The sequence below is a fragment of the Barbus barbus genome, assembly GCF_936440315.1.
Source record: "Barbus barbus genome assembly, chromosome: 20".
Lineage (NCBI taxonomy): Eukaryota > Metazoa > Chordata > Actinopteri > Cypriniformes > Cyprinidae > Barbus > Barbus barbus.
Genome location: NC_136748.1, coordinates 27,297,400 through 27,312,724, shown reverse-complemented (window position 1 = coordinate 27,312,724; position 15,325 = coordinate 27,297,400). Strand labels below are relative to the sequence as shown.

The 15,325-nt window shown below is 36.5% G+C and overlaps 2 protein-coding genes across 2 annotated transcripts; both read right to left on the bottom strand.

The window, feature by feature from the left end:
• Positions 1 to 25: 25 nt before the first annotated feature.
• LOC306886665 (uncharacterized protein) lies at positions 26 to 2,578 on the bottom strand. The gene is made up of 4 exons (XM_079443963.1): positions 2,441 to 2,578; positions 2,156 to 2,220; positions 1,633 to 1,728; positions 26 to 1,545 (listed from the first exon to the last, which is right to left on the bottom strand). Exons 1-4 carry the CDS (start codon positions 2,481 to 2,483, stop codon positions 1,387 to 1,389), a joined length of 363 nt encoding a protein of 120 aa, XP_079300089.1. The 5' UTR covers positions 2,484 to 2,578; the 3' UTR covers positions 26 to 1,386.
• Positions 2,579 to 14,013: 11,435 nt separating this feature from the next.
• On the bottom strand, positions 14,014 to 15,103 carry LOC306885973 (antimicrobial peptide NK-lysin-like). Its single transcript, XM_079442810.1, has 5 exons — positions 15,001 to 15,103; positions 14,801 to 14,865; positions 14,476 to 14,571; positions 14,236 to 14,393; positions 14,014 to 14,124 (listed from the first exon to the last, which is right to left on the bottom strand). The coding sequence occupies exons 1-5, from the start codon at positions 15,041 to 15,043 to the stop codon at positions 14,064 to 14,066; spliced, it is 423 nt and encodes a 140-aa protein (XP_079298936.1). The 5' UTR covers positions 15,044 to 15,103; the 3' UTR covers positions 14,014 to 14,063.
• Between the last annotated feature and the right edge of the window lie 222 nt (positions 15,104 to 15,325).

Here is a 15,325-nt window from a genome sequence, read left to right as displayed (position 1 = left end):
TGAAAAAAGAAAACATCACAAAACATGAGTTCCATGCATTTATTGTGTCGTTGTTTGAAGAAAAAGAGAGAGTTGTACAGTATACAACAAATATGCAAAAAAACTAGCTAGTGCACTTAGCTCAAGGGATTTTCACACTTAAAGTAGTTAACTCGAAGTCAACAGGATCCTGGGTTATCTTGCTTCACATCTCGCACTGCTCATAATTTACTAGAGGTTAACAATTAATAGTTATTCATACGCTGACGTTTCATGCTCTACATTCCTAAACCCTGAGTTAATCTTTTTTTTTTTTTTTTTCAGGGGTCAGTGGACTAACAGATCACGACTTGTTTACTTAACGGCTCTATCGTTGCACATCCTCATATTGCCAACTATACGATTTCTTTTTTTCTCTTTATGGAGTTTTCCGACTGTAAAGCTAAGAATGAAACGGTCTCTTTATCATTTAAATTTTTAGCACGTTTTCAGTCACCGTTTGAGTTTTTTTTCCTTAAAAGCTGAACCGACAGTTTATACAACGTGTGGCTTTTCCATTACTGTCCAAAGCGGTTGTTAAGTGTTTAGTTCTAACATTAAAACACCCCATTGTTTCTCACTATACAGATTTGGTACCGCTTAGTGGGGTTGACTCTGAAAGCAAAGCAGTACTAAACCTGCTTCTACATTGTGAAACGTTCCTTTACCAGCAGGGTTTAGAACAACAGTAACCCGGGAGGGTTAAAGGGATATTTCACCCAAAAAATGGTTTAGCTTCTCACCTTAAAGCCTAGGTGTATGATGTTCTTCTTCTAGACGAATACACTTAGAGTTATATAAAAAATATCCTGCCTCTTCCAAGCTTTATAATGCCAGAGAATGGTAGTCGAGATTTTGAAGCAAAATAAAGTGTATCCATCCATAATAAAAAAAGCTCCACACGGCTCCGGAGAGTAAATAAAGGCCTTCTGAAGCGAATCGATACATTTGTGTAAGAAAAATATCCATATTTAAAACTTAATAAACCATAATCTCTAGCTGCTAGCTGTCATATATATGGATATTTTTCTTACACAAACACGTCGCTTTGCTTCAGAAGGCCTTTATTATCCCCTTGGAGCTGTGAGGAGCACATTTTTATGATGCTTTTTTTTGCTTCAAAATCTCGACTACCATTCTCTGGCATTACAAAGCTTAATATAACAGATTGTATTTGTCTGAAATAAGCAAGTCATATACACCCAGGATGTCTTGAGGGTGAGTAAATCATGGATTAATTTTCATTTTTGGATGAACTATCTCTTTAAGCACAGTGTGAAAAGCCCTTAAGAAAAAAAAAAGCAAATGAAAAGCCTTATGCATTTATTCAATTGATCAGAGAAAGGATTCTTAAACTTTCAAAGGCCTTTAACAAACACCAATGTTGACACAGATGGTTCTGGCGTTATCAGTAGTTGAAAGTTCTTCGATCAGAGTGCCCATGTACTTGTTCACAAACATCCTACACAGGTACTTTAGGAAGCCGATCTCATCACAGACCATCCCCAGCATCTTTTTAATGTCATCCTGTAGGAAAGTGACCAGCAGAGTTAACATTATGCCATTAGCCTCACATGAACTTATTCAAGTGTATGAATCAGAACTGTTACCAACCTTAGTTGAGCCATTGGCGATCTCACTTTTCAGCTTCCCCATGGCCCACTTGCAAGCCCAGCACAGTCCAGGGAGTTGTTCTGATTGTTTCTCACCCTAACAAGATAAAAGAACATATTAGAGTCAATGTAAAAAAGAAGTAAAAATCAGTCACAGTAAGTGTATTTATCATGAAAATGTTTAATGTTTAAACTTTAATATGCTCAAATGCACAAGTATAATTTATGACGACAGCCTTAAAATTTATATTGTTCAACATTTAATGGCAGTAGGCTCAATGTAGATCATGTCAATGTAGATGACTAAATTGGATAAATTTGTGTACATTTTATTTGCTATTATCAAAGATTACGCAGTCATAAAAATAATAGAAATAATGCAATCTTAAAAAGACAAGAAAATGTCTGTGTTAAATATGTTTGAGCACTATACTGATGCACAATCTGGTGAAAGTAGTTCACTTTGCTACTTTAAATGTAAACACAAAATGGGATCATGATAAACAACGTTGAGGACAACTTACAGGGTCTTCTATTAATTCATTTCCAGTAGATTTGTCTCTGTGCATTTCCAAGTGAAGAGCACAAACTGTAAGGAAAAATGCATGATAAATATAGGACATACTAAGTACTAAATGTTCTGCAATATTCTGCATGAGTTCAGTTAAACAGCAAGAATATGTATATTTGAGGTATATTCAAGTTGGTTTTCATGTGATCAGCATTGCACACGGGTCCAAATCAGGCACACAAAATATAGACAAATTGTTTGATAAAGGTAACTAACAACTGATCTCTGCTAATTTTACCTGAGGATATCAGCAGGGCTATCAGGATGATACTCCGCAGCATCTTGTTTGGCAAAAGAGTCTGAACACAATGAGACTGAAAACTCTCGTTTGCGTGATTGTCTTTGGTGCCACTCCTTTTTATAACACGTCTGTTTGTGGGGTGATATGATTAGCACGGACATGTCAAGATGTACTAGAAATCTTGGCATTACTTTTTTGTTTTTACATCTTCCTGTATGTGTGATGCTTATTTTTCAAAAATTATAGTACTTTTATTACAAATACTGTATCTAAATAGTATAAAATTCAATGTTAGAACTACAGTATGTATATTTGACAATACCATGGTGTCAGATTGTTATACTATTGCACAGATATTGAATGTGCCATCATAATACAAGGTACTTTCAAGAATACTATGGTACTACCATCGGACATGTATAATGCAATCCAATAATTGGCACTGTACATTAAACATCTACATGTATGTTGGAACAGGGTTGGAACTAAATTCTACAGGGCTGTGGCCCTCCAGGAATTGAGTTTTGCTTTAGTTATTTTGTATTTATCCTCTCTTGTTAGAGAGTTGCAAAACCTGATATATAATGATATTTCTTGTTCTGGTACAGAAAGCTTATACCAATCATTTTGATAAAATATCTTTATATTTATGCAGTTTTATTACTATTATTATTGGTGATTTTTTTATTAGGTGAATTTTATTATGAATATAAGAATATTTGTTTACATTATTTACATATTTGTTAACAGTCTTATTTTATTGTGAATATCAAGATATATCATGCACTGGGTCACTGAGACTGCCACTAGAGGGGCATATAGGAGATCTATAGAGATTTTATACAGAGCAGTTTAAAATTTCAATTTACTTTGAATTTATTTTGTTTTCTGGTGAGGTGAGGATTAAGTACTTTTTCTTTACATCGGCAAAAATACTTCTTTAATTATTTTTTTTGTTTTTGGTGTTTTTCCATTTTAAGTGTGAGAATTTCTCTTGCTCTTACACCCCACTCCAATGAACACCTAATTTGTTACATTTAAAGAGAGCCGGATCTAAATAAGACATGGTTCTCGGTTCCAACTCTAATCATTTTGTGTTCCGTAAAAGAATGTATGTCATACAGGTCTAGATTTTTTTGTTTGTTTTTAGATGTTTTTCTGTTTTTGTCCCCTCTCTTGTGTTCTCTTTGGACTCGTCTGCCAACCCTTCAATGATCTCAGTCGTCATCAAAGTCTCCTTAATGCCCTCATGGAGGCCCAGCGACCTTTGACCCATCTCAATCTTCAAGGTGTTTTCTTTTCCTCCATTGATATTCAGGTTTAATCACCAGTGTCTCATCAGCTCGGATAAATAAATTGTGTATTTTGCTTTTGTATCCTGCCTTGGTTGGTAAAGATCTGGGCAGATAACATGAAGGTTGTAGGTTCAAAACAATGATGAACTCATATTTGAGGGAATAGTAATAGATTTAATGACAATTTAGACCTGTACTATTGCTTTCCAAGCTTTCAAAACTGATAGCAAATGGGAGGAATTACTAGTACAAATATGATGGCATTCTTTTTTTTCACACAATCAATTTTATTACTGCGAAAAGTGATAAGGGTGTGATAATAAAAGTGATAATTTTGTATTATATAGCTGCTTGTGGTGGCATCATAATCTTGCAATAGTGGCAACTTGCAGTATCTCACAGGAAAAGCTGTTTGAGAAGCTCATTTGGGCAAAGACAAACAAACTGATTACGATCGCTATTGTTGTGAATGTGACTTATTGTATCCTGTAATGTTTGAAGTTTCTTTCGTTCTTCTTGAGAGGCTGCCAGTCTTTGACAGTCTATGAGAGCAAATGGTCTGATTTTTTGTGAAATTTAAGAAATGATGAGCTTGAAATGGGCATGAGATGTCAATGTATGTGGTATAGTCCTTCAAAGAGAGAGAGAGAGATTTCCTCAGCATACCATAGCACAACATATTTGAACATCGTGTGCATAGGAGCACAACAGAATGTAATAGAGAATTCTGGCGTCTAGCTATTTTTATTAAAGAAAATTAAAATATTGACTTTCTCGGGGAGCGGGCGGGATTTCTTCTAAGAGAGAGTGTCCCTCTGTGTTTTAGAGGGACTTTTTTTAATCTCTGTTTTTATCTACATGATAAAAAAAGGCTTCTTTTCAACATGTAGACTTACAGTATTTATAGTGATTCTCCAATCAGGATTTTTACAGACATTCATTCAGGTCCTGAGTTTCATTTTTGAAAATGGGGTGAATTCCCCTCTTAGATGACTCTTGTGGGAGGGAGTATTTTTTTTATTATTATTTGAGTGGTGGAGGGGGGAATTTCTCCGGCTTCACCTCAGTCCTCTGTCGCTCCGCCATGGCCCTCCGGATCCTCCCCGTCGCCTTGGCCCATTGGCTCGCTGTCTCCGCCTCGGGCTCCACCACCACGTACTCCGCCAATGTCGGCTAACCCCCTGGAGTTGTCAGACCTTCCTCCACCATGGTTCCTCCCTCCATCGGCTCCACCGTGGGCCGCTATCATGGCTGTGGCCTGGCTCCTCCGGCTCCCACCTGTTTTCTCCCTGGCTCCTCCCTCTGTTGTGTCCACCCTGGACTCTGTTCGTCGTCCTCCCGGGAGACCGTCCTCTGCCCAAACCTCCCCCTGTCTTGTCTGCTTGCCTTCCCGCAGCCCTTTGCTATCCCCCATCACTATCCCACATCCACTTCTTTGTCCTCCTAAGTCCCCCTCCGTCCCTCCCTTTGCCTCCACGGCACGAGAATGCGCGTTCCGGGAGGAGGACGAACTGTCACACCGCATGGACTGCTTGTCGTGTTTTCTCCTTCTGTGACCTTTTTTGGTTATGTTCCTGTTCTCGTTTTGTCATTATTAGTTCATTCTCTGCACCTGTGTCATCAGCTGCCTGTCTTACTTAAGCTCACTCTTTGGTTTAGTCTGTGTCCGGTATTACGTCTATATGTCTGAATACGTCTGTGTTTTTGATAAAAGTAACCAAATATGGGCACAAAAAAAATACATCATTGTGATCCTATTTTGTTAACATCAAAATATTATATCATTCACTGGGTCATTGAGTGTCTCTGCTGCCCCCTTGTGGAAAAAGTGACATTAACTTGCATTTTATGATTACTGCTACTAGAGGGACCATTAACCCATCTCAATCTTCAAAGTGTTTTCTTTTCCTCCACTGATTTTAAGGTTTAATCAAGTGTCTTGTTAGCTCGGATACATAGCTTGTCATTTTGTTGTGTATTTTGCTTTTGTATCCTGCCAGTGGATTGATTGGTAAAACATTTGGGTGATAATGGAAAGGTTGCAGGTTCAAACCACAAAGCAGTGATGAACTCAGCGCAGGATGTTTAACTTTTTAAAATTTGAGGGTACTTTCCCTGTAATAGGTTTACTGACAATTCAGACCTATTGCTTAGCATCTGATCAAAATTGGCTAGTACAAATATGTAATTCAGTTTTTGACAAGTAACCAATTGTATTGCTGGGAAAAGGGAAAGTGTTTGATATTGCAGCATAATATTATGGAGCAGATTTTAAATTCACTCAGAATGAGTGATGAAAAACACTCTTTTCCCTGTCTCATTTTTATTTACATAGCTGCATGTAATCACATCATAATCTTGCAGTAGTAGCATCTTGCAGTAGCTCACAGAAAAAGCTGTTTGAGAAGCTCATTAGCACACAATTTGAAATGAAGGATGTGTCACCAGCCATCTAAACAATTTGATTAATGATCGCTGTTGTTGTGAATGTGACTTACTGTGTCCTGTAAAGTATGAAGTTTCTCTCGTTCTTCATGGCAGGCTGTTATAAAATTGTCTATTAATGGACATGTTTACATGTTTGCTTTTTTTTTTTTTTGTAATCATTTGTATGGACATGTATATTTGTTTACTTGCGACCCATTTTATTCTATTTAGTCTTTCTGCAAATTGTTTTTATTGCTGATTATTTGCAAAATGTAAGAAATAATGAGTTTAAAATGGGCATGAGATATCAATGTGTGCGGTAGGCTATAGTGCTGATGGACCAAGAAAATAAAATACAAATACAAGCATCCTCTGTTTGTAAAAGTATCATGTCACACAATTAATTAATTTTCCAAATGAATGCAGAAAAAAGTTGCAAAGTTGAGTGTACATGACAAATATACAAACAAAAACAAACACCTTGTCCAGCTAAAGCAAGCACTCAAGGTCTTTTCATACTTGAAATAGTTAAAGGGATAGTTCACCCAAAAAAGAAAATACTGTAATCATTTACTCAAACTGTATGAGTTTCTTTGTTCCGCTGAACATAAAAGAAGATATTTGGAACATCGGTAACCAAACACCATACAGATTTGAACAACTTGAGGGTGACTAAATGACAGCATTTACATTTTTGGGTGAACTATCCTTTTAAATCTGGGTCATTCTAAACCTGGGTAAACTGAATTTACGTGGGGTTAACAATGGGTGTTCACATGGTAAATTCCTAAACGCCTAATTGTACCGCATCGTTTCACAATGTAGACGTTTGGTACCTCAGTGAGGTTAACACCGAAAAAGCGGTACTAGTCCTGCTCTAGAGCAGGGTTTTAATATCCTCAGATAAAAACGGCGCTAAACCTGCTTCTAAATTACAAATGTGAAACGTTCCTTTACCTGGGGTTAAAAACTCGGTTTAGAATGACAGTAACCTAAGGTTAAGGCCAATGTGGAAAAGCCCTTCAGAAACAAACAAACAAAAAAGTCTCATGCAATTTATCAAATATGATTCTTAAACTTTTATAAGGTCATTAACTCCATGCCTATTTCTTGCAAACAGCAATGATAACAGAGATGGTTCTGGCATCATCAGTAGTTGAAAGTTCTTCGACCAATGTAAATTGTGTCAAAGCAACTGCACAAATTCTTTAATAAAATCTGTATGGTGCCCTGTATCCAGTAGCCAGTACAAACATCACAGGGGATTTATCACCAACACGTGTTTCTCTAGATAATGTTATACGCAGCACCATAACGTCAAACGAGTTATACTTAAAGCCTGCCCTCCGAGAAATACTGAGAATATTGCTATAAATTGTAGCAACACCTCCCCCTTTATCTTTTAGACGTGGCTCATTTTTATAGTACTAATCTTGGGGGGGTGGACTCATTTAAAGTAATGTATTCATCTGGTTTTAGCCATGTTTCTGTCAAACAGAGCAAATCTAGATTATTATCATTGATCAAATCATTTACAAAAAGTGCTTTTGTAGAAAGGGACCTGATATTCAGTAAGCCAAGCTTTATCAATTGTTTCTCTGTATTGTAAACATTTTTTATTTGTTGAACATCAATTAAATTGTTACTCTTAATTTGGTTAGGGCGTTTTCTGTATTTTCTAGTTCGGGGAACAGACACAGTCTCTATATATCTGTGATATCTGGGTGAAGGAGTCTCTATGTGCTGAGAATTAACTGACTTCTGTGACGTAAGGCAGCTAGCAGATGGACGGTTTAGCCAGTCTGTCTGCTTCTTGACCTGGGCCCCAGTTAGTGAAGTACGAACTCTAAGACTATGTGCCATATTTCTAGAGAGAAGAGCGGCACCACCCCAGGAGGGATGAACACCATCTCTTTTCAACAGGTCACGTCTGCCCCAAAAACTCGTCCAATTGTCTATAAAGTCGATGCTATTCTGAGGGCACCACTTAGACATCCAGCCATTGAGTGATGACAGTCTGCTATGAATCTCATCGCCACGGTAAGCAGGGAGCGGACCAGAGCATATTACAGTGTCTGGCATCGTACTTGCAAGTTCACACACCTCTTTAACATTAATTTTAGTGATCTCCGACTGGCGAAGTCGAACATCATTAGCGTCGACGTGGATAACAATCTTACTGAATTTACGTTTAGCATTAGCCAGAACTTTTGAATTTGCCAAGATGTCAGGCGCTCTGGCTCCCGGTAAACAATGGACTATGGTGGCTGGTGTCTCTATTTTCACATTCCGTACAATAGAATCTCCAATAACCAGAGCACTTTCATCAGGTTTCTCAGTGGGTGCCTCACTGAGTGGGGAGAACCTGTTTGATGTTCTGATCGGAACGGAAGAGCAGTGTTTTGACCCGTGACTAGGCCGCCTCACAGTCACCCAGCTGCCCTGCTGCACGGGCTCAACCGGAACCGAACAATGTACAGGACTCCCTGAGCTAGTCGCATCTAAAGCAATATCTTTTTTTTTTTTCACAAACTTCCTACACAGTGAATTTAGGAAGCCAATCTCATCCCCAACTTATTTTTAATGTCGTCCTGTAGTTAAGTGACAAGCAGTTAACATTAAGCCGCTAGTCTCACATTAATTTATTAAAGGATTAAAAAAAAAAAAAAGTACCAACCGGAGTTGCTCCATTGGAGATTTGTTTTTTCAGCTTCTTCCACTTGCAAGTCCAGCACATTCCAGGGAGTTGTTCTGTTTGTATCTCACCCTAATAAGACATGTGACAGCATTGGAGTCATTAGTTTATATGTATCACATACAGCATATAGTAGAATCTAGCTTTTAAAAGTGAAATAAGTGATCTTATCTGCATCTTGCAAATACTCTTGAAGTTTCATTTTATTACATGGCAAAGATCTAACCTCTAAAGATAGTGATCAATACATCAGCCAGTATGATTAATCAGCTGACAGTCATATTATTGTGGTTGTTTGTCTGTGGTTGTAAACTCATTAAATAGGTAGTTGTAAATTCTACCATCATCATGCAAACATATCATGTAGTTTTTCCGGTTTTCAAATAACTGTTTGTGAATTTTGATGTGTAAGTTAGTTAATTTTGTGTATGTGTTATTTGTTATCATGAAAGTTTACGCAGTGAAGGAAAGCTTGGAAATATAAAAAAAATGATTTAAAAATAACATAAATTTTTGCAATCTTAAAAAGACAAAGAAATATCTATACTAAATATACATTTTGACCATTAGTTAACAATTTACTATACTACTTTACAAGTGAACACAAAAGGGGATCGTGATAAAGGAGGTTGAGAACAACTCACAGAGCCTTCTTCAAGTTCATTTCCAGTAGACTCTTCTTTGTGCATGTCCCAGTGAAGAGCGCAAACTGAGAATAAATGCATGATAAGTGCAGGAATTAAACAGATAAAACACAATGAGTCTGAAAACTCTCTGCTTGTTTGCTGAAGATCTTTTGTGCCACTTTTGGAACTAAAACACCTCTGTTTTCAACCAGAAACCACAGGCTGTGTGAAGTGAGACCAGCAGCACCTTCAACATGACAAGAAGTACTAACATGTTTTTTTCCATCTTCCTGTATGTGATACTTGTTTATCATAAACGATAATACTTTGATTACTAGTTTACACTATATTCAGTGTCAACTATGCTGCATCTGCTTCTTTCAAAGCAGTATCATAATGGTATGGTCGGAAATGGCAGAAGCATAAATTACATGCCTTTCAAATTGGAAACTCAGATATCTGTGATGAGGGTTTTGCTTAAAATATTGCAGTATTGTGTGATTTGTAAAAGGTTGCCCTAATGCCACACCCTTGGGACTCATTTATGCCACTGCAAGAAGCAACCTAAAAGAACAAAGCCTTCTGACTATTTGAGATGAATGATAAATCTTTTTTACTCACTCTTTTCTATTTGCCTTGACTTTCGAGAAGAGAGTGCTACTTTAATTTGGGTATTGCAGGGTGTGTGATGGTTTTCACACCCTTTCACATGTTGAGCTGTTCGGAAAAGAGTTGAGAACTGCTTATTCATTTCTAATTCTCAAACTTTCATCATTTTAAAAGCCCTTAATGAATTGATAGATGTGACACTGTGCAAATTCAGAAATAATCCTTTCGAATCAATGGTGAAAAGAGCAAACCATGTTCTCTGGTACTCAGAGAATGTCTATACATTTCTTATTTCTCAAATGAGAGACAGTTTGCACTGTTTTGTGCATCAGGCAATCCTGGAGTTGAATAAGAAACTTAATCAAAAATCAAGAGTATTGTGAACACATGTAGTTGTATGAGTGTAGTAAAAGGGTAAGGTATAATGTAATGTTTAAGGGTGTGTAATGTATAATGTGTTTTGCTCCTGTATGGATGAAGTGTATGTTGTTGATTAAAGGATGTTGATTGTTGTAAACATTTGTAAAAATTAAGTGCTATATCATTATGTGTCATAATTCAGTTCAGTTCTTATCAAATGGCGTCAGTGCAGTCAAGTCAGTAATATTACTGAATATTAGGTGTCTTTAACTAAGCAAGACAAAAGGCAACAGTGACAAGGAACCCAAACAAGACCAGGCTCAGTCAGGAAACCAGTTCTCCTCTGGCCAAACGAATCAACGTGGTGTGATTATTCCAGGCTGCATCACAAGTCAGATTGTGGAGTGATATCATTCAGAATATTTCATCCAACTTCTTCTGCTTGAAGAAACATCATGCTAGCAGGTGAAGCTGGTAAAAAGGGTCTGTGCAGAGGGCTTGTCTGGTTCTCGTAGTCTTGCGTTGATCTGTGCTGGGGCCATCAATGAGGTCTTCACAGGGATCTGTCATCTAGTTGACATGGTCTCCGCTGACATTCAGGGATGTGTTGTGGTCGTTCCTGGGTGCAGGTCCACCATCTGGTCTGGATACAGGCTGGATCAGCTGATTACTGTAACCTAGGGATAAGGGTGAGACAGTATATAAGCTACTAATATAAGCATTGATGTCATTCTTCTTACAAATTAAAAATACGTTAGATATTATGGGAAGTGTTGCTGCTTATCCTAATTGGTGCAGCATAAAAATCCTTTAAGGGATTTGAATTATAGCAACGTGCTAGTGTGTCGTGTATGGAAGGCTAAAGAGATGGGACATTTAAACTCACAGAGTGAGTCTGTCTCCCGAAGTCCGCCCTTTTGATCTGCCACCTCTTCATAGTCCCCTTGACCTCCATTTCAGCAGCATCAGCTTGAAAGGTTTTCCAAATTGCAGCCTTGAAATAAATGTATAAATATATTATAAGGTAATTATTAAATCTTAAGCATTACAGTTTTTTACAAGCATTAGGGCCACACCCAGAATTCGCACCTCATATGTTTGATGAATGTTCATGCATAAGTTCATGCAGCAGCTCAGAATTTCTGTTAAAAAATAAAACTCGGATTACATATATACAGTGTTCAGATTAAACTTTTAAATTTGTTTGCTCATAATAATCCCCACCACAGTAAAATAAGTATGATTTTAATCACATCATACGGCATATATGCTTTAAGTTTTCATTCACTCTAAAAACTGAACCTGTTATAGTGCAGCAGACAGATTAGGCCTCCATTCAAGAACAAAACATGATGCACTTACATTTTATAGCTTTCTCTTACGTATCTAGAGTGTTTTTCTGTGTCAGAGCTTCCCACATGGCAGCGTTACCACAAAATAAATATTATTAAATTCAGATTGCACATATTGAATTGTCTTAGCAGGTGCTACAACAGCGTTCTCAGTTTGATTCACAACCAAATGACTCATTTGAATGGTTAAGTGAATCAAATCAGAGAGCCACCCGTTTAGATATTTATGCGCCACCAGCGCAGTCCGACTCCTATGATTCAATAGCAATCACTCGTTGAAAAAGACGAATCCAATGAATTCTAGCAAACAATAGAGTTTAACTCATTAAAATTTAATTAGCTAACATTATCGTGCACTGGATACAGCTCAACAGTTTTTTAGATTTAAAAAAATCACATATTGTTTTTCTAAAGAGACCACGCCTAGGCGTACCTCCTAATAGAAACCATCTACAAACTATACTCTTCGTGGCATTTAAAACATCAAACAACACGAGATTGAACATTAAATAACTTACTTTTTGCTTTAACCCCTGAGCCTACTCTGAGGGTGTCAAGAAACTAGCAGCCAAAAAAAACCCCACAAAAAATTAACAAATAAAAAAGATTATTATTGGTAAAAATAATTAGCAAAACGTACTACCAACGTCATCATGAAATCATTACGATCACTTTTCAATTTATTTTGTCAAACTAATTTCTGTAAATGAAAAAATATTTATATCAAAATTTATAAAAATAGCAATATTGCACTAAACAGTAAATTAATAACAATAAAAAAAATCTTCAAAAATGATATATGTATATCTGATCATGTCCAGAAATCAGTAACCACAAAAAAAACCCCACACACACACACACACACAGAGAGAAAATTGAATATCTCAAATAAAAATTATTGTTAAAAAATAATTACAAAAATAATTAAATCATTAAGATCGCCTTTAAAATAATTTTGTAAAAAATAATAATATGGCACTAATAATAATAATAAATATTATTATTACCAACACCATCATGAAATAAAGATATTTTTTTATTTTGAATTTATTTTGTCTAATTTTCTGTAAACAAAAAAAGCATGTATCACAATATAATATAAAATATAGTATCACAGTAATATAAAAGTGCAATAGCCTATTATGTTAACTTCAGCTAAAGATCATAACTAATTGATCGCAAATAAAATATAATGAAAACATAAATGATTGTATATCAATAATGATTATTTTAATGGCATCAATACAATAATATGGTAGGCTACTAGCAATTGCTTTGACTAAATAATTGTTCATTTGCATCTGTTTAGCACATGAGTAGCCTATTATTTTGTCAGGGAAGAATTAGGGGAGGATGTATAAGGCTAAGGGGGTTTTGTGCTAAAACTATGACTGATGATGAGTGTGTGAATGTGGGAAGTGTTGGTCTAAATAGCCACATTCATGTTAGATAACCTCGTGGCCTCATTAGATGGTGCCATAGGTAATCAGTCCTCCTTAAGTTTGCTTAGTTTTTCTCCTGAAACTATATAGTGGTCGGATGTGGCAATGTGGTAATAGTTTTATCCACTGCTCGAATTGAAGGGGGGCTGGGGGGATCCGGGACCCCCCATAAGGCATTAGGGACCCCCCATAAGAAGTAAAAAATAGACTTAGGGGGGTCCCTCAGACATTTTTACTTGGAGTAAGCCATTTAAAAGAAGAATAGTAGCGTATCTCTCTTTGTTATGCAACATTAAATAGTATATAGTTATGCATATTATGATCAAATATATTGTTTATTTTGTATAAATTGTATATTGCGAGACTAACCCCCACCCCCACCAAAAAAAAAAAAAAAGTCTGATGGTGGGGACCCCCCATAAGACTTGATTCAATTCGAGCACTGGTTTTATCTAGTACTTACTCAGCCTTACCTGGTATCTGGGTAAAAAAAGCCTCTCAACATTGAACCTTTTCTAGTTCAGTGCCCAGATAGCAATTTATATTGGATCAATATAAACAGTAACATTGTGCAATATTATTACAATGACAACTTTTTTCTATTTATATATTTAAAATGTCAAGCTCTGTAAGACGCCATTCAGAAATGGCATCATCCAATCAGGCTATTTTACACACTTTTGATTTAGCTTAATAATTATTAAACAATACAACTGAAGAAAACACAGATAGTTGATTGTTTTATTCATGTTTTATTTAGTTTTCACTGTAATGCATATACTGTAATGCTTTCGAAGCAATCATTTATTCTTATTCAGAAATTGTCTTGAGCTTGCTCATGAACAAAGATGAACTCCTTTATGGGTGGTTTTTTCCTGGAACAAAACAAAAAGTTAGTTCAAAACTCTTCATTTAATCATATTATCACCATATTACTGTGGGGACGCGATTGTAAACTTTTGGCACGGGCATTTCTGTGTACCTACTTGCAGACATGAATTTTTGTGCAGATGGTCTTTGGCCCGTCTTCCGTCATCAGCTCATCAATTATCTTGTGCAGATACTTCTGAACCAATTTCTTGCACTGACCACTCACAATCTTCCAATTATCACAGTAGTTGTTCAGCTTGGCTTTAATTTCATCCTGAGGGAAATTATGGATTTAGTCAAAGTTGTTGTGAGATGCATGGTCAGTTCAATAATTGAATATTAATCATGACACCCACCGGTGTTGCATTAGAGGAGAGTTTATTTTTCACTGCCGTCATGATTTTTTTGCATAAACTGCACTGAGATAACTGCTGTTTCGGCATGCCGTCAGCCTGAAAAACATCGCAATATGAAACAAACATGAATCATATAACAATAAAGCAAATAAAAATACAGCAGAAGTCAATTTCCAAATCTCTCTGCACTGACTCGAAGAGACAATGCAATAAACTATTCTGCTTAATTAGTCATCGATCAGTCTTATTAAACAGATATGTGCCTCGGTCATTATTTTTAAGTATACACTTATTTAAAAAACTGTTGTCACCAGGAGATGCTTACAGAGATCTCTTCATCTTGGTCCTCAGCAGAATCCACTTCACTAATCTCCCAATGAGCTGCACAGACTATAAATAAAAGGACAATAATTAATTAAAACAAATGATTCAAGCTTAAGATGAATATATTAGAATCATAAGACAAATATTTGTACCTTACACAAAATAGAAGTCATTTTAGAACTGAATTGGTGATTATTTTACCTGCATATACGAGCAAGCTGACAAGAAAGATGTTGCGGAGCATTTTAGCAGATGATCTCTAACCAGCGTGAAGACGAAGCTTTCAGAAGCAAGGTTCAAATGTGCTCCTCAGAAGCATGTGGAGCTCTTTTTAAAGAGGTCTGAATCAACCACAAGTGAGCGTTTCTTTCCAACCACAAACCACAGTTGTCTTGATCATGTTTAACTAAATGATCCTGGGGAATTGTGAGTAATGATTAAAAACACTTTCTTGTGGTTGACGCTTGTGAAGAAGTTGAGTTGTGTTACCGATTAGGAGTTTATCTGCGCAGGTCATAAATAAAAC